Source organism: Corylus avellana, chromosome 6 (assembly GCF_965113065.1).
Source record: "Corylus avellana chromosome 6, dhCorAvel1.hap1.2, whole genome shotgun sequence".
NCBI classification, from domain to species: domain Eukaryota; kingdom Viridiplantae; phylum Streptophyta; class Magnoliopsida; order Fagales; family Betulaceae; genus Corylus; species Corylus avellana.
The window spans coordinates 25,918,377-25,944,569 of record NC_142495.1 but is presented as its reverse complement, the minus strand read 5'-3'; the positions used below and the strand labels follow the sequence as shown (position 1 = coordinate 25,944,569).

The 26,193-nt window shown below is 34.6% G+C and overlaps 2 protein-coding genes across 3 annotated transcripts; both read left to right on the top strand.

Moving 5' to 3' along the window:
- Positions 1 to 285: 285 nt before the first annotated feature.
- On the top strand, positions 286 to 9,842 carry EMB1997 (para-aminobenzoate (PABA) synthase family protein). 2 transcript variants are annotated; one of them, XM_059601965.2, is made up of 14 exons: positions 286 to 364; positions 982 to 1,387; positions 1,877 to 2,008; positions 2,426 to 2,493; positions 3,644 to 3,708; positions 3,831 to 3,897; positions 4,609 to 4,869; positions 4,960 to 5,059; positions 5,481 to 5,809; positions 6,630 to 6,709; positions 6,950 to 7,052; positions 8,014 to 8,096; positions 8,405 to 9,019; positions 9,194 to 9,842. In XM_059601965.2, the coding sequence occupies exons 2-14, from the start codon at positions 1,057 to 1,059 to the stop codon at positions 9,672 to 9,674; spliced, it is 2,715 nt and encodes a 904-aa protein (XP_059457948.1). In that variant the 5' UTR covers positions 286 to 364; positions 982 to 1,056; the 3' UTR covers positions 9,675 to 9,842. The 2 variants fall into 2 exon arrangements, with proteins under 2 accessions (XP_059457948.1, XP_059457949.1); XM_059601966.2 differs by lacking the exons at positions 286 to 364; positions 982 to 1,387 and having other exon boundaries at positions 1,987 to 2,008; positions 3,624 to 3,708.
- Positions 9,843 to 11,413: 1,571 nt separating this feature from the next.
- On the top strand, positions 11,414 to 18,016 carry EMB1144 (chorismate synthase, putative / 5-enolpyruvylshikimate-3-phosphate phospholyase). Its single transcript, XM_059602825.2, has 13 exons — positions 11,414 to 11,702; positions 12,182 to 12,332; positions 12,534 to 12,610; positions 12,690 to 12,748; positions 13,505 to 13,588; positions 13,867 to 13,959; positions 14,670 to 14,750; positions 14,947 to 15,078; positions 15,275 to 15,377; positions 15,534 to 15,628; positions 15,752 to 15,817; positions 16,592 to 16,676; positions 17,536 to 18,016. Exons 1-13 carry the CDS (start codon positions 11,561 to 11,563, stop codon positions 17,718 to 17,720), a joined length of 1,353 nt encoding a protein of 450 aa, XP_059458808.2. The 5' UTR covers positions 11,414 to 11,560; the 3' UTR covers positions 17,721 to 18,016.
- Positions 18,017 to 26,193: the final 8,177 nt, after the last annotated feature.

Here is a 26,193-nt window from a genome sequence, read left to right as displayed (position 1 = left end):
CCCCCAATTGAAGATGGCCAAGGGAGGACACAAGATTTGTAAACGACCTTTTCCCTTTTTAATTTAAGTTTATGTTTACCCAGAAAAGAAAGTTTGAAGGTCCAAGGAGAGGCGGCCGAGGATCCTCTACTTTCCACTCCAGTGACAGGAGTCCATTTCACGGTACAATGATGATGTTAGAGAATCTGGACCGCCCATATCTTTAATGTGGGTCCCACCTCTACACCAAATTGTGGATCCCACTTGCTCCTTTAATTCTACCGCCCTTCTTCGCCTTTTAACGCATCCACCCCCATCCTCATATTTTCTCTCTCCCTCTCTTCCTCTTCCCCCCCCTCTCTCTACAGAGGCACCATGCTCTGAGGTTTGAGTCCCAGCATCTCTTCCTTAAACCTTTCGTTTCAATAAATTCTGGCTTTTAAATTATGCTTTCTCGATGTATTGCTTCGCATATATGTTGGTATGTAGTATGTGCGTGTTCATACGTTTGCTTATTAGACGCGTTTGATAATATTTCTGAATATTTATCTGAATCTTTCGGATAAACATTGCTTATGCTGAGTTATTTCGGACTGGAACAGAGCCTGAATGTTACTAATTGATCCGTCTGGCCAAGCTAATCTGGTTCCGGAAATTTTGCAGTGCTCATTGATGTGAGGAAATTAAATATAGACTGACAAAAAGAGATTTTCAGTGTACATCAAGTTGATTTTTGTTAGATTAGCTTATTCAAATGCGCTCATGAAAATCAAGCTGCTTCACTTGGAATTATTTATTGGCTATGTTTGTTAATGTGTTTTGGAGGGTGTTTTTTTGTTTTGTTTTTGATTTGAAAAAGGTGTTGAGAAAACTGTTTTGTGTGTGTTTTGTGTTTGGTTTGTTTACTAATGTTTTTGTTTTGAGAATAGAAAGTAAAGGACAGAAAACAAAAATTTTAACAAATGGAGTGATTATCTGATTGTAAGCATTTTTATCTTGCAGAAGGTGTGGAGGTGGTGGTGGAGGTTGTGTGATCACATATAAAAATTTGGGTTTCCCGGCCCCTTGTTGATAAATATGAATCTCACTTTGTGTTCATCATGTTCCGAGATCAAATATCCCTGTGTTGAGGGTCTGCGGCGTTCAAATGTAAATCTACTAGCCTCCAGACCTTCTATAAGGGTTGGTTATTCCACTAGAAAAGACAGCATTCAAGAGTCTGATCGTGATCCTGGGCAAATGGTCATTTCAAACCATTTAATGCCTGGGAAATTAGAAGGGCCATGCATGGGAAAGAAACAGCTGGAGAGGCCTAGTCAGAAGCTAGAATTTGTGAGGACATTGTTGATTGACAACTATGATAGCTACACATACAATATTTACCAAGAGTTGTCTATTGTGAATGGGTGTAAGCGCTCTCTCTCTCTCTCTCTCTCATTTTTGGTTGTCTAATTAGGAGGTTTTGTAAAAGTTACTTCAAGCAGGATATTGGAAGATTGAAAGGAAAATGCCTTATATTGGGTTGGATCCTTCATTTTGAGAATCTTTGTATGGTGCTTTTATATATGCTCAGTATACTTAATGGGAAAGATAATTGTTGTTCCATAATTAACATGTCCTCTCTTGATGATGGAATAGCTTCAAATACAAGAAACTTCTGGGTTATCTAACTATAGTAGCCAATATATGTCACAAGTGTATTTTGTTTATGAACTGATATGGCCATATAGATAGGGTGATGACTGATGTGAAGCATTTCTTTCACGTTCTCATGTATTGGCCCTTGTGGGATAATAAGGTTGATGACGATGATGGGGACATAGTTAAATGAGAAGTTAGTATTGACTTGGGTAAAACTTGTTTTGACATCTTTAATTTTTGTTTGATATTGTGCTAGTGCCTCCTGTGGTGGTGCGAAATGATGAATGGACTTGGAAAGATGTTTGCCACTACTTGTATGAAGAAAATGCATTTGATAATATTGTTATATCACCAGGACCAGGTTCTCCAACATGCCCAGCAGATATAGGTGAGAGAATGGAATTTTGATGTATAATTTTTTGTTCCCATTATTTTCATCCATAATAGCACGAGATAGTCATGTAAAAAATATGCAGTTGATGCCCTGTTTTGCTATCATGGGGATATGGAAGAGCGTAGTGCTGATCACATTTAAGATTTCTTTTAGGCTCAAGTAAGACAGAGGAAGCCTAATTTTGACAGGCCTTTTTTCCTGAGAGCTGTCAATATAATTGACATCCTTGCTGGAGCACTATATCATGCCTAGATGGCTGTATGGCAATCTGAACGCCTTTTTTGTGATCTTGCCTAGGACCTAAAAGTGATTGTGTGAATTATTACAGATGACTAGAGTTGTACTTTGATTCTGTATATTTTTTCAGTAACGTTAATGGTGATATGTTTAGACACTATTTCAACCCTACAGGAATATGTCTTCGTTTGCTGCTCGAGTGCTGGGATATCCCTATCTTGGGTGTTTGCCTTGGACACCAGGTACTTCTGCTTAATGTGCTTGCAATATGGCTATCATAAATTTATCTTCCAATTAATCTTAATATCCTATGTATGTGTCTACAATTATCATGTGTTTACTTAATCCCATTTTATATGCTCTAGGAGCCTTCTGTTACAGTTGTTCATTCCCATCTAAAAATTATTTGTTTTAATTCCTATCTAATATTTTTAAGTTATGCTCTATGCCATATTCACATGTTTCACTGAGAATACAGGTTTTTCTAAAATTGGTGCTTATGTATTGTATTGAGCAACCTCATAGTCTAATGGTCCTCCGAGAGTTTGCTCCTATATTTATTGTGGTGTATTGCATAAAACCAACATATATATAACCTCTTCATTTGTTGTGGCAATATGACATACACATAATAATTGGTTGGGATGTGTTTCACACACATATCTACATTCACATTAGCACGCACATTCACACAAAAATACTATAGCAAAGCTTTACGAAGATATATTGATTATTGAGATTCTAGGTTGTAACTTATGTTTAATTTTCTCCTCACCTTAGTTTTTCCTATGAGTTCATTGTTAAGTTTAAGATTTGTGATTATGTGCATGTATAATGTTTTAACAAAAAGAAAAAAAAAAAATCCATCAAAATAAACAACTTCAAAGGGTTCCCTTAACAATTTTATATATGTGCAGATTCTTAAGTAGTCTTCAGGCATTGCTTTTAACTATATATATCTAAGATCCATACCAAAGGATCAGCTGACTTGTATACAAATCATGGGTCCTGCATTTTAGAAATTTTTGGTCTTGAAGGTTTTTGAGTCTAATTTTTTTTAGCAGCATCAAAGTATGTAGCTTTCCCTCATTTCTCTCTCTCTCTCTCAAATCGTTTAAATTGTATCTGTCATATTTGCTGCAGTATTTCTTCCTCTGTTTCTTATTAATTTATCCATGACATTTTGCACACTATCAGATGTAATCTTTACTGATGGGATTATACAATTATTTGCATATGAATAAAACTCTCTAATTTAAGTCTGAACATGGAGAGCATTAGGCTTAGTCTCTCACCTCATGGATCATGCCTCATGCATGTTTTGCCTTCTTAAAACAGTTATACACTATTTTCCGTTGTAACTTTTCTTCAGAATGACTTATGATTTGGCAGGCGTTAGGTTATGTGCATGGTGCTCAAGTTGTTCATGCATCTGAACCAGTCCATGGACGTCTAAGGTACGGTTAAACATCATCACATGGTTATTTGGTTTTGATTTTAGTGTTTATTTAGTCAACTGATCTCATCATCATTAATTATTTTCAGAAGGTATTCTAACTTTATTCCTTGTCCAATACAGTGAAATTCAGCATAATGGCTGCAAACTGTTTCATGACATTCCTTCTGGCAGAAATTCAGGATTCAAGGTCAGTCTGTCTTCATATAGAACTCATAGTTCCCAGAAGTAATAGAAAGGAAAGAGTTCTGTAATAACTTATATTTGATGCCACTTACATGGTGATGCTCATGGGTTTATTGTAGCCTACATTTAAATTAGGGATTTAGCCATTGAAGTAGTATTAACAGAAGATCTCAACTTTCTGTTGTTCATTCATCATTGTTTCTTTCATTTTGTGCCCGATATAACACATACTAGAAGAAAAACCCAACATGTTCCAGTTTTTTGTTCACTTTTGATTGCATTCACGCAGTAGGAGATTTCATAAAAAATTCTGGTTTTTCATTTTTATGACCATGTGCTGTAATTTTAGTATGGCACAAACATTTTACAGTTAAAAAGCACGATCAACATGTAAATTTTTAATGAGAAATAATATCTTAAAGTTTGTTAAGATGGGAATCACATGGAGAGCCTAATTTTTTTTGTTGAAGTGATGGAAAGCCTAATATGTTACAACTTGGAAGTTTACATTTGAAATATGACTGAAATATAAGTGAAGTCACTGTCTTGCAAGATATGATCATTTTTTTTTTCAGTTTGGGAAGTGTTTTAAGCACACAGAAGGTTGGAAAATCATTTGAAACTGTTTTAGCTGCAACTGCATATGATGCTCCCTTGGCCCATAGGGAATTATCAGCATCGATCCTAAACTATTGTTAATTAAAACTAATTGCAGGTGGTTCGATATCATTCACTTGTAATTGATGCTGAATCTCTCCCAAAGGAACTCATTCCTATAGCTTGGACCTCTTCCAGTGATGCACTTTCTTTTCTAGAGACCCAGCAGTCTAACATTACCTCAGATGCTTATGAAAGATCCACTGAATCTTTTTCTGAAGTTAAAAATGGAAGTTGTTGGCCTTCTGTCCAGTCTGATAAAAGCAGAAGAGTTCTCATGGGCGTCATGCATTCTTGCTGGCCGCATTATGGTTTGCAGGTGAGTCACATGGTAATTCTATAAATATTTGTAATTGTTCAGACCTGCTGCTTTGAGTGCTACACTTTTAACTTTTCTTTTGACCTGCAGTTTCATCCAGAAAGTGTTGCTACATATCATGGGAGACAAATATTCAAGAACTTTAGGAAGATTACAGAGGATTATTGGTTGAGATCGAGGCCATACACTGGTAAACGGGAGCTCTTTTAAGACATGCTAATTCATTGTTCTTGTCTGGTGAAACTCCTTTTTATCTGTTCTCTCTTTCTCTCAATACATATAATTTATTTTTTATTCTTTAATTTATCTTTATAAGTAAAGGAGATTCAATAAAGGCGCAACTCATGTATATAGGAAGTATACAAGAGAAACACCCAATTTATTTTGGCTGGCTTTCCTTTCTGGAGGTTCCCGATTTAATGGTTGTCTGAGGACAAAATGGTTAATTATCAGGCTTGTTGCTAACAAAGATTAACTCTTCCCAATAGTGTTTTTCTGGTCTACCCATGATTAACTTTCATGTTTTTCCTATTGTACACAAACATACATGTACACATGCGCTATTTACATAATTGCCTTGCAATTTCATCTGAGCAGTAAACTTCTTTTAGCACGCATGCAGGTGCCCGGTGCTAGTCGACTGTTGAAAGAAGTTTCTAGAAATAGGCATTTAGGGAGTAATGCAGATGAGCAATTATATAGAGAAACTTCTAAAAGTAGCCAATTAGTGCACAATGCAGAGAAGAGGAGTCATTTTGGCATGTCCAGTATGGTAAATCTTTCGCATCCAAGCACAGGTGTTAAGTTTCTAAAATTGAAATGGAGGAAATTTGATCATTTGGCCAATCATGTTGGTGGGGCAAGAAATATATTTTGTGAATTGTTTGGACACAATAAAGCTGAGAACACCTTTTGGTTGGACAGTTCTTCAAGGGAAAAGGTTTGTTTGTTGCCTGATAACTATTCTTACTAACTGAACTACACAATTTTTTTTACTTTTCATTACCTATGTCCTTAACAAAGTTACTGGTTACTGGTCCAATTGAAGCAAGATTTTCTTGCATCACATGCTCTTACTTGCCATGTTGTGATTTTAGGCAGGAATTTTTCCTATTAAAAAAAATGGTAATGACTAAGAAAATGTCACAGGATACATGTTTGGAAACTATTTTGAATATTCAGATTTCAATTATGGATGGGAAATGGGGCAGATCTTTGGAGCATTATGATGTGTCCATGGATATTGTATTCAATCTGCCTAGAAATTGACATATGGTGGAGATTGAAAAATTTCTGCATTATAACAATTGTATAACTTACAGAAATTTGATAATGCAATCTTTCAATTAATATTTTGATAGTTGTTTCTCATCCATATTAGGTTTTTCTACCATAAAAAAATTTAAAACATTGTGACTTGCATCCCCCCTCCTCCAAACGGCGGAACAAACAATGGATGCTCACTCAACTCAACTAAGCGTTAAATCCTGATTAAATTATGGTCGGCTCTATGGATCGTCATTAACTAAGAAAATTGGAATTTATGTAGGAAAAGTAGTTCAAAGCCTTCAAATGGGTGGTTGTTCAAAATGAGTTTACATATTTTTCAAAATATAAGCTAGGTTTGAATTCTCCGAAACCTGTGTGTATTTTCCTTGTATCTTCGACACTGTCATATTCTTTTTTTTTTTTTTTTTTTCCACTGTTTTATTCTCCCCTGATAAAAGACTAATTTTCCATACTTTGTCTTAAATGTTTAGAAAAGAGCTCGCTTTTCATTCATGGGGGGAAAAGGTGGATCTCTTTGGAAGCAGTTGACATACAGATTGTCTGATCAAAGGTATGAAATATGAATCACGTGAAATTTATGCAAATAAGTCCAAGTTTTTCTTTTTTCCTTTTTCATTTTTTTGAGAACATTTTCCAGTTTCTAGTTGTGGTCTTGACTTTGTGCTTTCATGTGTTTCCTTTGATCTAGCTTCCCCCTAGGGGATTTTGGAGAAATAGTTGTAGAGTTTTATACATTTGTTATGAGACTATAATATCATACAGGAAAATGATATATACTTATCCGTTACAGTGATATGACTTTTAAAGGTGGAGGTTATTTATTGATTGAAGATGCTCATGGCTGTACTAGAAACACATTCTTGGAAGAAGGTTTTCTTGATTTTTTGAATCAGGTACTTGATGAACTTGATTGAAATAGTTGTTTTCTTTGTGTGCACTTGAGATGAATGTGATACCTGGATATGGCTTCTACTGCAATCTTGAGTTACTGATGATGTGTGTTTTATGCATGGGTATTTCATAAAAAATAAATAAATAAATTGATTTTTACCTATTAGGTCTAGAAAATTGTATTGGTCTGTACATTGACTGTATCTCACTAGAGGTGGCGACCAAATTGACAAGCTTGCAACATCAAGTTTTACATAACTTGAAGAGATTTACATCTTTTTTTAACCTTAAATTGAAAGGTTTACTTCATTATCAATCTTGGTGTGTTGAATTTTATGGATCAGTCCATAACTTGCAAGAATCGTTTCTCATTGTTGCATTTGCAAAATACCTTCCACTTCGGTTAGATTTTTTTCCCTTTTTTAAGTACATGCATCCCCACAACTTGTAAACAATGACTGAATAGATAAAATACACTAAGATATGAGCGTATACTTCTTGTGTTACCAATGTCCCCATCCTTGTCAATGTAAACAATAAAGTGTTTACCCTTGCCATGGAATATGTTCTTTCTTATGATGACTGTTATACCTGTAATGTTCAGTTTTTTTGTATACTTCTTGTGTATCTAAAGATGCCTTACGCTTTTAATACATCTTTGATTACTTATCAAAAAAAAAAAAAAAAACCTGTAATGGACAGACTGAAAATATTATGGTCAGAACAACTACATTGAAAACATGCCCTTGGGGCTTGGACATTATTCAGGAAAAATAGAGAAATGTAATTCTGCACTCTAATCTCATTCATAGTGTTAGGAATGCAAAATGCTATGAGTTTGAATCTGATTTGTTTTTATTACATGCAACTTTACATAGAATTTAACTTTGTTTCTTGTTCTAAAATATATGCTTACTAATCTAGTTTTGATAAATATTTATTGTTCGCATGATCTTTGGGCAGGAGCTTCTGTCATTCAAGTACAAGGAGGAAGACTATGAAGGGCTGCCTTTTGACTTTCATTGCGGATATATTGGTTATATAGGGTATGCAGTTAAGTTTATTCTTGTTTCATATTCTTTGATCATTATGCTATTTAAATAACACTTCCTTGTAACATCTGTTAGAATTTGGTGGCATGAAGCCCTCTGTAATTTAAGCCTAAACAAAACCAATTTTATATGACATGAATTTCAAATGCATTATTTTATACAAGTGGTTGTTAAAACTCCGAGGATGTTTTATCTTTCCACCTGATACAGCAGCCGGCTTTCTCCTTCACTCACTCTCGCTCAAATTTTAAAGCTGTCAAGTTGTCCATAGAGAGGCTAATATTGATTTTCTTGTCACTCAGGTATAACCTTAAAGTTGAATGTGGTGCGGTATCTAACTGCCACAAATCCAGGACTCCAGATGCTTGCTTTTTCTTTGCTGATAATATTGTTGTCATTGATCATCATAACGATGATGTGTACATAATGTCTCTACAAGAAGAACGAATTTCTTCTACTTCGTGGTTGGATGATACAGAAGAGAAGCTTTTAAGCTTAAAAGCTTCTGCTGCAAGGTTAGATGAGCAGACTTTCGAGGCCGCAACTTTTTCCCCATTTAAGGCAGGCTTTCAGGCTGAGAAATCCAGAGAGCAATATATGGAGAATGTTGAAAAGTGTCTTAACTACATCAAAGATGGAGAAAGCTACGAGTTATGTCTCACATCTCAGATTAAAAAAAGTATTGGGGAAATAGATTCTCTGGGACTTTACCTTCACCTTAGACAAAAAAACCCGGCTCCATATGCTGCATGGCTTAATTTTTCAAAGGAAAATCTATGCATCTGCTGTTCTTCCCCTGAGAGGTTCCTGCAACTGGACAGAAATGGTGCATTGGAAGCCAAGCCGATTAAGGGTACTGTAGCTCGTGGCGCAACAGTGGATGAAGATGAACAACGCAAGCTGCAACTGCAATATAGGTAATGTGATTCTTCTTCTGTTCAACAGCATGACATATTGCCTTTAGTATAACCATGTTAAATTTACTCACAGAAAAATAACTACTCAGAATTTCACATCGATCTTTCTTTATCTATTATGGTAAGTTTCATTGAATGCTAGGCTATGATATAACACTCTCTCTCTCTCCCCAGTGAAAAGGATCAGGCAGAGAATTTAATGATTGTTGACCTTCTAAGGAATGACCTCGGTCGTGTCTGCGAGCCAGGCTCTGTTCATGTGCCCCATCTTATGGATGTGGAATCATACGCAACTGTTCATACCATGGTGAGTACAATTCGAGGGAAAAAGAGGTCAGATGTAAGTGCAGTTGATTGTGTCAGAGCTGCATTTCCTGGTGGTTCAATGACAGGTGCACCAAAGTTAAGATCAATGGAACTACTTGACTCTCTTGAAACTTGTTCGCGAGGCATCTACTCGGGCTCCATTGGATTTTTCTCATATAACAAGACTTTTGATCTGAATATCGTTATAAGAACAGTAGTTGTCCATGAAGGTGAAGCTTCAATAGGGGCTGGAGGGGCCATTGTTGCTCTATCGAACCCAGAAGATGAGTACGAAGAAATGATTTTGAAAACACGTGCCCCAGCAAAGGCTGTTATGGAATTTCTTTAGGGGTATGCATTGTACCTTATCCACTTCCAAATTTGATAGTCTTATAGAACTACAGAAAAGTTTTACATGCCTGCAAAACTGCAGCAATATGTAGTTTAGCTTTGATTTATTAATGGAGGATACATGATTTGTTTTGTCAAAACAATAAAAGAAATTGTTTTTGGATGATATTGGGATTCGATGTTGGATATTGATTTGGTTAAACTCTTAACCCACCACGTTTCTGAATTCTCTGACGTCTATGGCGGTTCATTCTATTGGCACTCACTTGATTGTAGCATATTTTAATCTAATATACAAGTCTCCCCATTTGTGACTCAAACTCGTAACGTGGTATCTAATTATTAATATCAGATTGTTTCTATCCATTTAACTATAGAATCGTAACAGATTTCTATAGTTCTTTTCCCTGTACCCAAAGAGCAAAATTTAGAAACTGGGAATTTTTCAGAAAAAAAATTCATTAATTTTAAATATTCTAGTTTTTTTTTTCTTCCTATATTCTGGTTGACACATGGTTGTTGGTAATGGTACCGAACACATGTTTGACCCACTGACCCCAGTGGACAACGTTATACACGGTCTTGAGTTGTGAGAGTAAGTGGAGATCTGTAGTGGAAATCAACGGCCACAAATGTTTGGAATTATTGATCAAGTTGACCCGAATTGCTCCCAAAATAATGTAGATTTTTTTTTTTGTTGCTAAAAATCATATTGGCTGTCTTAATTATATAAAAAGTAGCAAAATAAAAGGAAGCGCCTAATTAAATTTCAAAGCTTAAAATGTTAAGGAATCCAGTCAAATTAATTCGATTTACTGGAATTTTTGTTTATGCGGGGCTTTTGTTTTTATTTGTTCATGTGTTTTTTCTAGGTGAGCCTGAGGAGCCAAAAAGGAAAACCATGGTGGATATCCGAATTACAGTATTTCAACCTTGAATCTCTAAAAAGCAAAAGATTCCATGTTTAGTTACCCGTATGCCCTCTCTCTTGAATTGAAGCCCTTTGGTTTAACCGATTGAGTTACTTTTTGGAAACAACATATAAGTTATCCGGCCAACAAGAAAAATATAAGAGTTAAGAGTTTGACAAAATCTAAAAAAAAAAAATTATATTTTTATAAGGACAAAAATTTCCTCCAAACCAATCTGGAGGAAATATCCTCTAACCCATTTAAAATTGTGACATGTGTCTATAAACATTTAAAAGACACATTAAATTTTTAACGTCATTAATAGCAGTTTACTAACTTAGACTAAATTTAATATCCCTTTTAAATGTTTATAAACAAGGAAATGCTAGGTGTCCTTCTAGTGTTCTCCTGTCCTTCCAACTGTGATGAGACTTTTAAAATTACCAATAAATTAAAAGTCAATAATAATAATCTCAAATTCAACGATAATTTTAAAAGTCACATCAAAATTGGGAGGACACCAAGAGAACACTAGAAGAACACATAGCATTTTCCTTATAAACATATAGTACTATTTTAAATGGGCCAAATATTTCCTCCAATTAGTTTGGTTAGGAGGAAATTTCTTCCTTTTTATAATTGAGGTTTTAAAATTGTTTTTTTTTTTTTTCAAGAAAAAAAAATCCACCGAGCACACACGCCTTCCCACCAACATTTTCAGTGGTGTGCGGTGTACCCACCCACCCCCATGACCAAACCCAGAACAGAAACAACTCGAGCACACCAAAAGGGCAAAAGAGTAAAAAAAAAAAAAAAAAAAATGTTTCCCTTTGGAAATGGAGGGTAGGTGGCCGTTGCTTGTTCTATAAAAAACATTTTCGAAAGCCAAAGCCACCAAATTCACCAACCAACCCTTCTCTCTAATCTCTCTCTGTGTTCGTTTGCTGTGTACGAGAGAGAGAGGTAGTGATCGATGGCTTGGTCGTCTCTCTCAACGAAGCCATTTCTGGGCGCCTCAAGAACCGATGGCTTCTCCGGACTCTTTTACATGCCTCCATCTCTTAATCCTTCCCCTGTACACATCTCTATCCGTACCCGCAATCCAAAGAAGCTCCGTTAGTACTCTTTCTCTCTCTCTCTCTCTCTCTACTGTTTATGTTTTTATGCAACTTGATCATTTGCTTAATCATTGATATTTACAGTTGTTTTTATTTCTTAAATTAATTCCTTGGTAGTTTTCAATTTGCTGTCTGAGATTTGCTAATGTGCAATGCTAATTGATAACTGATGCTGGCCTAAAGTTCTCATAAGTCAAGCAAAGGCCATGTAAAAGAATAATATATTATTGCAAAATCCCTGCCACATAAAATTAGCCACAATTTCTCTCTTGATTAAACTGATTATTTCTTTGACTCATCCATCAGTGTGAATTGGGTCGACTCTATTTGCTTTGAAATGGAATTTAACGCTGGAAATTTGGGTTATTTATTAAAGCAAAGAAAAGAAAAATAAAGAAATGGGAGTAATGGGATTGGAGCATTGGACTAATAAGTTGGAAGTTTTGGATTCTGACATGGTTAATGCTGAATAACAGAGATTCAAGCTGCTGGCAGTACATTTGGGAATTATTTTCGCGTAACAACTTTTGGAGAATCTCATGGGGGTGGTGTTGGTTGTATCATTGATGGATGCCCTCCTAGACTTCCCCTCTCAGAAGCCGATATGCAATTCGAACTTGACAGAAGGTAGTGGATGTTATGGACTCGCATTTCATTATATTCCTTACTGATGAGCATTGTGTCCTTACTTACCCAATAGCATTTGTATGATATATTGATGTGTCTTCCATGTGAGTTGGAACCAGTAGAGTTAGAAATACTGGGACACTGATTTCTATTGATGATAAATTTCTTTGGGGATTAATCTGTTAAAGATGCTGTGTTCAGGAGGCCAGGCCAGAGTCGAATTACTACCCCGAGGAAGGAGACTGATACATGCCGGATACTATCAGGCGTTTCTGAAGGTTAAGATCTTTGTTGTCATTGTCATTTAATAACTTTTTCTTTTGTGGCACTCAGCTGGAAAATCTTTTTCTACTGCAGGACTTACTACTGGAACGCCAATCCTTGTACTTGTACCCAACACTGATCAGAGAGGACATGTGAGTATTTAATGCTATATGTTTATAATGTAATGGGTTTGAAGGGAAATACTTAGAGGATAGGCAACTATTTTGGAGGGTTAATAGACATATCTTTCCTGGGTGTTTTTTCATTCTTCATGCAGTCTGTATTCGAACTGGCTCTAAATTTTCGGGCACCTATTAAGGGTTCTTTATGTGAAGCTTTCTTTCAACTGGACAAATGTAATGCTGAGTGCATTGGGATGTCTCATGGAGGCAAAATCCTCCCAGTGATTTGGTCTTGAGGGTTGTTCCTAGGATGTCTCAAATTGAAATTGTTCCAATATTATTTTGTCTTTTATAAGGTGCCTTGATTGATGGATTCATTTCTGGGAACTGATGTTATTTTATTTGAGGGGAAAATAGAATGGAATGCTTTCATCTTCTTTGAGATGTCCAAACATTCCCTTAATAATAGATGCATTTGGCTAAATAATGGTAAAATAATTCAATGGCTGTGGAAAGATGTGTACTGGGTAGTTATTTTTTTTTTCTTCTTCGGATGAATGATTAGAATTTTTATATCAACAAATGTATTGGCTAGTTATTGATATATGAATATAAATCTAGTGAGTCGCAGTTTAGGATGATATAAGTTAAGTTCTTATGTCTACAGTTTATGGGACACATATGCATTATGCTGATGCTTGTGCAACATATTACTCAATTGACATTGTTTTGCTGCCTTTTTGGTGCTCAGAAGATTTTCAATAATTATGTTTTTAAAATTTTCAGGATTACAGTGAAATGTCAAAGGCTTATAGGCCTTCTCATGCTGATGCAACTTATGACATGAAGTATGGTGTCAGATCCATACAGGTAATGTCTTTTGGCATTGAAGTATAATGGTGCTATTTGCATTGAGATATGTTATACAGCCTCCCCTAATCCTTCTCCCATCCTCCTACTTTTTAAAATCACCATTGAATCTGTTGGGTCCATGAGTGGGACTCACATAGACCTACAGATCAATGGTAATTTTGAAAAGTGGGAGGATGGAAGAAGGACCAGGGATGAAAAGGAAGCATCTTCCTTTTGCATTTTGGAAATTCAAATTTTATTGGACGAATTATATATTAGTTCATTTTATATTCAAGGGTGGCGGTAGATCTTCAGCAAGAGAAACTATTGGAAGAGTTGCTGCTGGGGCTGTTGCCAAAAAAATCCTTAAGACCCTTGCAGGAATTGAGGTGTGTATATTTCGTTGAGTTGCAGAAAACTCTGTTTTGTCTTTTTCTTTATGATTATGAGGGTCTCGATGTGTAATGCTGCCACTTTTTTGTTGATGCTCGTGAATTTGATCTCCTCTTGGTGTCTCTGTCTATTCCTGAAGTTCATTTCATGTTTCTTTTTTCTTTTTTATCAATTGCGTTACAATAAATAATGATAATGATGCATGGAAACTCATTTGGTTTAGTCATCTTATAGATGCATATATTTATTGCACTCGATTCCCCGTGTCAAAATATGGCCAACCCCAATTAGTTGTGAGGATCTATTGAGCTGGCCCCAACTTAATTGGGATTAAGGCTTGGTTGAGTTGAGTTGATTCCACTTATCAAAAATGAAAATGCTGCTAGCTGAGAGAAGTTTGAATTTGGCTTGATACTGACATTGGTAACTATAAACTCTCTGTTACATGTTACTAAGCAAGTAATTATAATTGGTAGCTCTTAATTTCCACGGGCAAATATCTACTGGTTGGGTGGTAAACTCTGAAACCTCTTCAGTCCAGTGTCATAGTTTAACTATATTATCGGTAGAGTGCATCCATAAAAATGTGATATACTGCAAGTCTGCAATCATATTGTTGGTTGTAGTTTGTGAGTTTTTCTTTTTCTTTTTCCTTTCTTCTCTAAAACTTTTTTTTTTTTTTTCCTTTTTGGTTTCTTGTCTTCAGATTCTTGCTTATGTCTCTAAAGTTCACAAGGTTGTACTTCCGGAGGGTTTGGTTGATCATTACACTCTGTCACTTGATCAGGTAAAAAACCTGATGTTAATTTTAACATCTTTTTGTTGTGATCCTCCAAACAGGCCACAAAAATTGGATTGTTGCTATGCATTTCTGGCCCACATCTTCATCCTCTGTCTCTCTCATTCCCCAGTTTCTGTTTTCCTAATTTTTTTTTTCTTGAATATACATTGGCCTGACTTTTCCCTGTATTAAAAATTACCAGATTGAGAGTAATATTGTTAGGTGCCCAGATCCAGAATATGCTGAAAAGATGATTGAAGCTATAGATGCTGTCCGTGTGAGGGGAAATTCTATCGGCGGTGTTGTTACGTGCATTGCAAGGGATTGCCCATCTGTAAGATCCCCCACCCCCCTAATAAATAATTAAATAGTAATAATAAAGAAAAAAATTGTATGTGTTTATTGTACCTCAATTTGTGAAATTTTGGAGGGCAGTTTCTTGACTTAGTGCTGAAATTATTAAATTTATTTTTTAATGTAATATTGTAATATCTTCAACTGAAGGTAGAAATTTCATTATTGTTTGTCAGGGGCTTGGCTCACCAGTCTTTGACAAACTAGAAGCTGAGCTGGCCAAAGCTGTTATGTCATTACCCGCAACAAAGGGCTTTGAGTTTGGCAGTGGCTTTGCAGGTTGAGAAATTTACATTGTGTTCTCAACTACTATTGCCTTCTCATTTTTTATACTGACCTGAGCCACAGGAGAATGATTACTTGAGAGGCTTAATTTGTATGTCTTCAATGCATCTTGAGTGTGTTTTAATAGTTTTTCTGTGAAAACTTTTCTAGGTACTTCTTTGACTGGAAGTGAACATAATGATGAGTTCTACACTGATGAACATGGAAAAATCAGGACAAGAACAAACCGCTCTGGTGGGATACAGGTATTTGTTGTGTAATTAAATTAGTTGTTACTAGATGCAGGGAGAATTGTTAAGATTTTCTTCTTCTCTTTCTCTCCCTCTAAGAAAATGTGGTTTGCTAAGATGACCTATGTTGACAAGCAGGGAGGAATATCGAATGGGGAAATCATAAATATGAGAGTAGCTTTCAAGCCAACAGCTACCATTGCAGTAAGCTCTCTCCCTCTCTCGCTCTTACTCACATGCAGATGAACACACACACCCACACACAAACCATTGGGTAGGCTTGATTATTTGCATTATTGTGCTGCCCAATTCATACAGAGGGTATGATCTTTTTTCCAGTACTTTGAGTGATAAACTCTGTTTTAGGTATATGGTGTGGTAAGTTGAAAGGGCTTGCAGTCCTTGTGTAGGTTGTATATGCAACTTGGTATGACTATTGGTGTATATACTTGTATGTTAACCTAGGTGGGATTCATGCTGTAGGGTATAAACTAATGTGTATCTTCCTGCAAAATGTATGTCACAAAGTAAGCCCACTGTTTCTACTACTTTCTAGGTTGAAAAGGCAGCTTTTTGGACAAAGTTGAGGTGGCCTAAAACTCATTAGCTAAACTAGATTAAGTGGATTTTGATTAACCATTTTGCATAAAAATATGCATAAACCAATGTGAATGCTCTAATAAGTTACCAAAGCTGAAGTCTCATTATAAGCTAATCATAAATATAAGTCTTCCATCATAGGTTTATCAAATCATGCTTAGGTACTACACCGTTAAATAAAAGCACTGTCTAGAATTGTCAAAATGATGTAATAAATAACTAAATAGCCTGAGGCTTAGCAAAAGCAAAACTAATTCAAGGCAATCTATTTCCCAGATGTTGTCTTCTAGTCCAATAAGGAACACCTTAAATGGCGTTTCATTTTAGCTTTTTCAGATAAATAATCTCAATGGATTTATTTTTATGATGCTTGTGCAGAAGAAGCAGCGTACAGTTGCTAGAGACAAAAAAGAAATGGAACTAATAGCTCGTGGTCGTCATGATCCTTGTGTTGTCCCACGAGGTATGTTCCTATTTGATACATCAAATTTAATACAGCACCTAGGCCCCTCTTTAGAATTAACGTTTTCCTTCTTTTTTGCCCTTTTCGCCGGCAATTCTTGCAGTTGACAATTATGACTCACCGCATCTTACCCCAGGATTTTGTTTTGTTTTTTGTTTTTTGTTTTTTTTTTGGGGGGCTTAAATTAATCATCTAAAACTATTTTGGGAAAATTACACTTTTCTTCCCTTAAACTACCACCAAATTTGTAATTTCCTCATAATTAAAGTAGTCCTTTCATTTAGCCCACTTTGTTAGGATTTTCTTTTAAATCCAACAGAAATGGGTCACATGTGATACACATGTTCAAATTGACAATAAAACCCCGGCATCTGATAAGTGTGCCCATACCAATGCTAGAAGCCATGGGATCATTGCTAGCCCCTTCATCTATCGACATTGATGGTGGAATGTAAGGAATGGTGATTTGTTTCCCATCATTCCATATCTAAGCTCCAAAAATTTATAATGAACTCTATTTTAAATGGCACTTTTTTTCACTCATAAGAACGAGATGGAGGATGAGATTGTGAATCTAAGGCCCATTTTGTGCATGTGTATCTTACCAATTGAAAAAAAAAAAAGGTTCTAAAAGCAAGGGGTCTAGCAACTCTTTGTGAACTTGATCCGGTGATATGCATAATGGCTGAAGAGTTATTGAGGGCCATGATCATCAATGATCGGACCTTGTATTAAGAAGTATATCAGATTCTTCAGATTCTTAATTAATATCTTTTCATGACTTGCTTTCCCATAGATTTATTTTGAAGGAAAATTTTCACTTTTAAAGTTTGTTTGTTTGTTTGGGATGGTGATGCAGCTGTACCTATGGTAGAAGCCATGGTAGCCCTGGTGCTTGTGGATCAACTGATGGCACAACATGCACAATGTAATCTGTTTCCAATCAACCCAGATCTACAAGAACCCTTGCTTTTGCCAAGGCAAGATGATGAGGACATCGAGGATGAGGTCCTCGTTGAAGTGGGCACGAGACACGAGCTATAGATCACACGTGCGTATGAATGTCAACATCAAAGGATGGCACAACCCATGACTTTGTGGTTGGGTGATTGAGAGCTGAGCTTTTTATTAGTTTGTATTTTAGAGTAATGCTATATTACATTTTTATCTCATATGTATCTCACAATGCTGATGTAGCAGTATCAACCAACTCTTGGACCAGTCATTTTCAAAATTTTCTTATAATAATTTTTTTGGTAGAAGTAATGTAAAATAATAAGCCAAATGCTCTGTTTTTCTGGAATCTAAAGGATCTGTGCCTTTATTTCTCCCCACTCTAATGCTATTGCATATCGGGGTATGGTTGTAAGAATGTGTATTCTCCTGAATTGCACAACCCAGTCAACTGGTTATTATGAAAGGTAGTTTCTGGTAATTTGTGTCAATAAACCCTATATAATATCTCTGTTTGTTTTTCATATATTTTTATGAGTTTAATTTACCAATAAATACATATAAATGTTTTCTTATCACTGATATCAAGGTATCATGAGAAATGGTTATATATATATATTATCTTGCTTTCTTCCAATATCTACCTCAACCTGAGAGAAAAAGAGAGTGCCTAATGTTAAAAACGAAGAAAACCCAACATATAATGAATCACTTAAATCATGAATCGATGAGTTAATTAAGACTTATGATTTTTTATTTTTTAATTTTTTTGGAGTTCCATCTAGTTAATTATCAAGGTCTCTTTCATTTCAACTTTCAAGTGAATGGGAGATAAAAATATTTTATGGTCCTAATTATATTTTATTTACTAATGGTATATTAAATATGCTATCATGTCATTTAAAATTTTAAATGAAATATAATTAGAACCATAAAATAGCATATTTAATATACCATTAGTAAATAAAATATAATTAGGACCATAAAATATAAAATATCATGTCATTTAAAATTTTAAATGACATGGCACTATGTACATCATTAAATACAACAAAATAAAATCTGAACTATGAGATAATTTCTCTGCATTTCAAGTAATGGAAATGATCCTATTAGTAATGGAAATGATCCTATTCTTGAGTTAATGCATGTAACACGATCAAGACAGTAAAGTCCATTTTTTTTTGTACCCCTGGTCAAGTTAATGCTGTTTTTGTTTGCTTCTTATCGAGTTTCTCTTGTATTTCTATCTCCCTTGCCCATTAAAAAAAGGACACAAATTCCTCCAAACCCGTTTGAAAGAAATTTCCTTCAACTTATTTCAATAAGTGACAAGTGTTATTCAATATATTTGAGTTTCTCAAAAATTATGTTTAAGTTCTTAGGTTAGTAGAATGACAATAAATTACTCTTAAAAATATTTTTAAAAAAATATGTGAGAAATAACATTTGTCACCTATTGAAGTAGGTTGAAGGAAATTTCCTCCCAACTAGGCCGAATTTGCCAATTTTTTTTTTTTTTAAAATAAAGTCCAAATATGCCGAGTTTGGAGTTGACTCAAAATTTTTACTTAAGGTCAATAGGCCGAGTTTGGAGTTGACTCAAATTTGCATCTGCATCTGTTGGGGGGTGGGGGAGGCCTGCTGATATAACGATGTGGCCTAAAACCATAGAAGGTTTAAGAACTTGGGCTAGCTTGAAATGTTAAATCTATGGCTAGCTTGTTCCCACAAAGGCCTGGCCCAAAAGAGACCAGCAAATACTTCTTTCCAATTTCGAGACCAAGTCGACCCCTCCATCACAGTCACCACAAAGCTTACACGCTTCAAACTCACACGAGTATTCAACTTTCATTTCCTTAGAGCATTTCCAGCAACACCTTTTATTTTAGCTACAGAAAATACACTTTCTTTTTTCATTTTTTATCTTTTATTTTATTTTAGTTATTAATTTTTCACTAAACACTCCAACAGAGCATATATTTTAATCATCTTCTAATTAAATATTATTTTATTATTTTTTATCTTTCCCTTTTCTTTCCCTTCTCTCATATGCATACACACATAGCAAAAATTGATGTGGTGAAGATCACAACTTCTGGAGGGAGAAGAGAGAGCTGTGAAACCAAAAATTCCTGTGAAACCAAATGGGTAGGAGAAAGGGACTGGAGGGAGGAAAGAGAGCTGCAAAAAAAATTGATGCGGTGAAGATGAGAGTTTGTTTTAGTGAATGAGAGAAGAAGAGAAAGAGGGAGAGAAGGGAGAGAAGAGAAAGAAGAAAAAAATTTCGTGGCTATAGATGTGCAGTGGTCGGAGGTTGAGTTTTTAACAGAGAGGAGAGGGTTAGGGTCTGCTGAAACGTGTTCGGGAAGAGAAGAAATAAATGTTTGAGAGGAAGAGGAAGAAGAAATGATTTAATCATGAAAAGGAGGAGAATACCCAAAACAATAAACAAAGAAAAAGCAATAGTTGAAATAATATTATATTCCATCTAGTGTGGTATAGCAAATTGCTATTCAATGTAACAGTTAAGACATAGAATAGCTAATATGAAGCTATTCTGTTTGAGCAAAAAAAATGGCAAAAATAGCTAAATATAGCTAATATTTCCATTTTAGCTATGCTGTTGGAGATGCTCTTATATGCTAAAATGATAGTGCAGCCCATCAGCTTTTAAATCCGTCTTTATTAAAAAATAAAAAAATTAAGCAATAAATGAGAGCCGAGTATTTAAAATTAATTACTCAACCATAAAGCCTTAACTTTTCACGCTACTATTTTATTATTATTTTACTTTGTTGATGTGACATTGGCAATTCACTATTATTATTATGAGCAGTGTTTAAGAGAAAATTAATTACTCAACCATAAAGCCTTAGCTTATATCACGCTACTATTTTACTATTATTTTACTTTGTTGATGTGACATTGGCAATTCATTATTATTATTATGAGCAGTGTTTAAGAGCACACTGGTGTGCATGAACAGTGTTTTAATATTATATATTTTTTATATAATATTAAGACATTGGCGTGCATGACTGTTCATGCACGCCAGTATACTCTTAAACATTGCTCTATTATTATTATTATTTCTTTTTTAGCAAGGGTTGATCTAGGAGAGGATTGTCAAAGTCACTTCAGCATAGTAACATAGTGATATAATATATACGATTATTGAATCAAAAGTATGAGTTGATGAATTGATTTCGTTAAGAGTAACGTTAGAAACTATGCTTTTATCCCACCACCATCCCACGATACAAGTCAATGCCCATTTTTATCTGGAGTTTTGTTATATATTACACCATTATCCTAACTCCATCCTAAATCAGTCATTGTTAAAAAAATAAATAAAAAAGTCAAGAATTTATGGGTTTGCCACATCAGCCAAATAAAATAAATGTACAATGCTATTGGAGATAATTTTACCTAATCCCCCCTCTCAAATCTCTCTCCTTTCTGTAAATTAAGAGAGAGAGAGAGAGATCATTAGATTTACAAGAGCCAATTATAAGGTTAAGTTAGTTAAGCTACTCTCCATCTTCTTTACAAGTACATCTAATTTGTTTGATTACAATATTCAACGAATTAGTCCAATTTCCCGTCTTCATCGGCACCCATCAGCAAGATAACGAAGAAATGCTAAAAGCCAAAAAAGAAAAAATAAGACCAACATGGACGTGTGTTGTCTTCTCCTGCTCTTATCACAATTATTGTTGTTTTTCTTATCACAACATTAATATATTATGAATAAATTACTTGATTGAAAATGCACACGACCTACCGTTTCATGGCTTGCGAAATCTTCTTGTTTTTTTCTGTGTTGACATTGTGAAGAAATTACGTGATTGAAAACCCATACCACCTACCTTCTTCTTGGTTCGTGAGAATTGCCCCGGCCCCCATACTTTCTTGAGTTTAATCTGATTACGTGATAAATAAGGGCTTGGTTTGAGAATTAAAGGATTAAATTTTAAGAACATGACAAACATGTCATTCTATCAAGTTTTTTTATGGTTGAAGTGCTAACTGACATGGTCTCTAATTAAAACCACGTCACGTACGCATACCCTAAAATAAAAGAACACAAAAATAAAATAAAAAAGCTGAAAAAATTATGGAGGGGTGGCTTCACCCTTACAACTACCCCCACCGCTACTCTTTATAAGGTGGAGGAAGGCGGAGCCACCTTCACATCCCGCAAGAAGGGACAACCACACCGTAGCAATGGAGGGTGGCTCGTGCAGTCACCTTGTAATAGAGGGATGTGTTATATGGCCATCCTCAGCAATATTGAAGGTGCAGTCATCTCACCCACCCCCAAAAGGGGGTATTAAGGGTGGAGCGTTCCCTCGAACCCTTTTTGTTTTTTTTTTCTTCTTACTATATGTAAATGTGACGTGATGATATAGTTTTTTAATGTATGTGGCATAAATTTATTGGTCTTAAGTGAAGAATATCTGAGCTAGCACTTCAACCGTTAAAAAATTGATGAAAATATTGTTGAAATAACATATTTGTCACGTGTCACATGGTTAAAATTCATATATTTAATTGTAAAAATTAGAAACTTAAGGTTGGTTTGTAAACTTCAAAAAATCTCTTTTCACTTCTCAAACATTGAAAACTCTTCTCAAAACTAGTTAATCAAACGGATTTTCGGATGTAATTCCCATCACTAATATATATATATATATATATATATATATATATATATATATTTCAATTTTCAATATTTACAAACATTCTTCCAAGATTTTATCAATCTTTTTCAAAACCCAAAACTCTTTTCAAAACTTTACAAAACCGACCCTAATCTTTATTGTCAGAGAATCAATACTCAAGGGAGTATAAAGCAATTTTTTATTTTCTTTTCTAGTCCCGTGGTTTCTATAATTGACAATATCTCCGAGTAGATTATATATGCATATCTACCAGCCTCCCTGATTGCGTACGAACATACCATTCAATCATATTAATTATTATTGATTTGTTGCGTAAGGTTTTTTAATTAATCATGTTTTAATAAACACAAGGACGTGTGCAACCACAATGTTTGAGGTTTTGTTTTTCAAGTAGTTGTACCATCCTATAACCTAAGAGATATTTTAAACTAATTAAACTATGCTATTTTATACAAAATATTTGACTCGACTTCAATGTCTTAATCAATAGCCTAATTATTAGAATACAACCTCAGCTTGCTCCTCGTGGGTTATACTCTATAATTACGCCTTATTTCTAAGATTCTATTTTTGTAATATATTGTTCCATCATGCTCAATAAAAATTCCTTAATCAAAAGGGTTTGTGTTCTGTATTTGTGTGCACAGGACGTAAGCTAAGGGTGTCACACTGATAGGCTATGTAGAGCATGGGTTTGTATTCAATCCGGTTCGACTTTGAAAGCCTACGGTTTAAATGAGAATTTTTTATCCTTAATTTTTGGTGTTTCGACCCAGTTTGGGGTCTTATTGTTAGTCGCTTTTATTGTAGGGTTTTGTGCACGACCTTATATATCCCTAGGTATTAACGCCTCCTGTATTGTTTTCTCGAAAATATTAAAACCTCATTGAAGCTCTATGGACGTAACCTTTAGTGAATCTTGAGTTTTGTGATTACTTGTTTTTTGCGTTCTTCTTAATTTTTCGCGTCTTACCCGTTTTGAAAATTATAATAGACTTCTTAACACACATGTCTTTAATTACTGATGTTGTACCTGCAAACTTTCCTTGTAGCAAGAGAAGACAAGTGATTTCAAATACGGCACGTAAGAGTCTAGCTACTAGAGAAATTAGGCTCATATGATTATCGTTTTTTGTTGTCGTTTTCATGTAATTAACATCCGCATTAGACATGTAACCACCAGATGATTATGTATATATAACATCAGCTGATGAGGTATGAATATCCTAAAGTGATTTATAATGTCCCAACAAATTATGAAACATAATATAATAATAATAATAATAATTAGAGGTAGGAAGGTTCATGATCATCACGTTGATGATGATGACCACACAAAATATAAAAAATAAAGGTTTGCTAAGTAATGTTGATTAGACCCCTTTGAGACATCCTAATCCATAAAGATAAGGACGTGTGTGAGCTTAAAAAGGATAGGGCTTTTGGAATGATAAGGAAGGCAAAGCAGATTCCTTATGCATAAAGTTCATCCATTGTAGACTTAAAGTAAGATTACATTATTCAAGAGGGAAAGGGAGGGGAGCTAAATTACAAAGACAGAAAGCATTATGTATTTACATTATTTTGGAAAGAAAGAAAAGAAAGAAAAGAAAGAAAGAGATCTAGAGAGAGAGAGAGAGAGCCATCATCTAGGATAGACAACCAAACAATTTAGTGCATAAAATAAAGAGAAAAGAGGACAAAAAGGAACACACCCTTCGTTGTCTTTAATAAGGACTTAACACCACATAACTATCACCTACAACATATGGTTCATATTGCTTTATTGAACCAACTAAATTTATATGGGTTATCAGTATTTTTCGATGCAACTACCGAACATAAACAATTAATAACATTTTGTTCATGATATCTTTTAACATCTTTCTCAAATCACCGATTATCTCAAAAGAAATTAATCATTTAAACAATACTATAATACTTATTTTATGTGTAAACTCAAACTCTTAAGATAAAGACTATCAAGACTACATCTTTACTATTAAATTATGTAAATTGTATTATAAATAATCTTTATTTATAGAGAGATTAAAGAGTGGTGAACAATAAAAACTAGATTAAATAAATAAGAAAATCAGTGATAATCCTAAAAAAAACTATTAAATAACATCAATCCTTAAAATATATACGTGAGAATTAAAAATGCAAGTACTAATCATTTTTACCGAAAAAAGCACCAGTCTCTTCCTTTACTATATATATTATATAGCGTAAAAGCCCATAGGTCCTAGCCATTAGAGCGTGGTATTGATTGATTTAGGCATGAAACAGACATAATCAACATCTGTGTGACACTTTAATCTGTCTTGAAAAGGTTGTGGAAAAAGGATCAAGATAAAGAAAAGCTTTTTGGTGAGAAAGGACGGAAAGAGAAACAAATAGGGTTATAGGTTTTGACATATGATTAGTGAAAATGCAAAAGAAAGGAGGTGGAAGTGGCACCACCGACCAACCCGCAGTCGGGTCCAGTCCGGTCCGGTCCGGTACTAGAGAAAGTCAATAATATGGTGTATTCGAAAATGTTTGGTTGAGGGCATGTGAAACTTTGGTAGGGTCATGACTCATGATTCAAATTAGAGGGAAAAAGCCCGTTTCAACGGAGTAATTTTTGTCTAATCCAGCTTTGTGCCTTTAATTTGCTGTACGTCTCGATAATCATGCCAGATTGGATGTTTTATTGGACACAATTCCTGTGCGTTTTTGTGGTTAGAATTATTCATAGGAAAACACATTCATTTGCCCATGTTTCAGTTATCTGATTAATAAAAAGACTCTTTATTACAACGATTCATGATGTGGAATGGTCGGTTAAATCATCTGGCAGGACAATCAAGTATTATTATTGTTATTATTATTATTTTTATTCGAAAAGGAATATAGGACGATCAAAGTGTCTACTTTAGCTAAAGTGACCTTCGTCCTTTCTTTTCTTTTCCTTTATTTATTTATTTTTTTTCCCTCAAAATTAAATATTTAAAGACACTAACAAAAAGGGAGTGGCCGTTTTCTTAGCTGTTTCTCTAATGAGGGCACGAATAGACATATTTACCATATAAATGTTAAAATTTGCATTAACAGGTTTCACTCAACCTTATGCATCAACCCAAGACTAAGAGTTTATTTGCGATTACGTTTGCACTTTTGTAAAAGCCTTCAAAATAAATAATATATATATATGGGTGATGTTAAACATCACGCCCGGCGTGATGCACGCTGGGGTGATTTGATATTTTAAAATAATAAAATATAATATTTCATTATTATAATTATTTAAAAAAAAAAAAATAGCCTTTCATGCACGCCAGGCTAAAGCTTGTCAAAGCTTCTCTTCGCTGAATGATTGAATATGTAAAACAATTACATGTTTGTAATTTATTATAATGCTATATACCTTCTTTTTATTTATAAAGTTGATGTAATTTTTAAAATTATCATTAGATTGAAAAAAATTTAATACAATGATAATTGTAAAAGTCACATTAACTTTCAAACTAAATGATAATATATAGCATTGTTCACCAATATAATACGATTGGTACTAGTATAGTACTCTAGCAAGTGAGATGCTTTTAAATTGCGATGATATTTTGTACTTTAATCCATCCAATGTATCCATCCACTTCTTTTAGCAAATTTAAGCATATTTAAACTCCACTTAGACTTGGAGAACTATGTTTTATATTAGACTCTTTTTTGTTTGGGATTGTGTTAATGTTGCCTTTTCCTTTAGCTTTTGGAATTTGGATTGAGACACTTATCCCATAACAAGACATGAGTCATCAGGGATAGGTGTTTCAATTCTTTCGAATCCAATTCCAACAAAAACTAAACCCAAATTAAATCGGCCAAAGCAC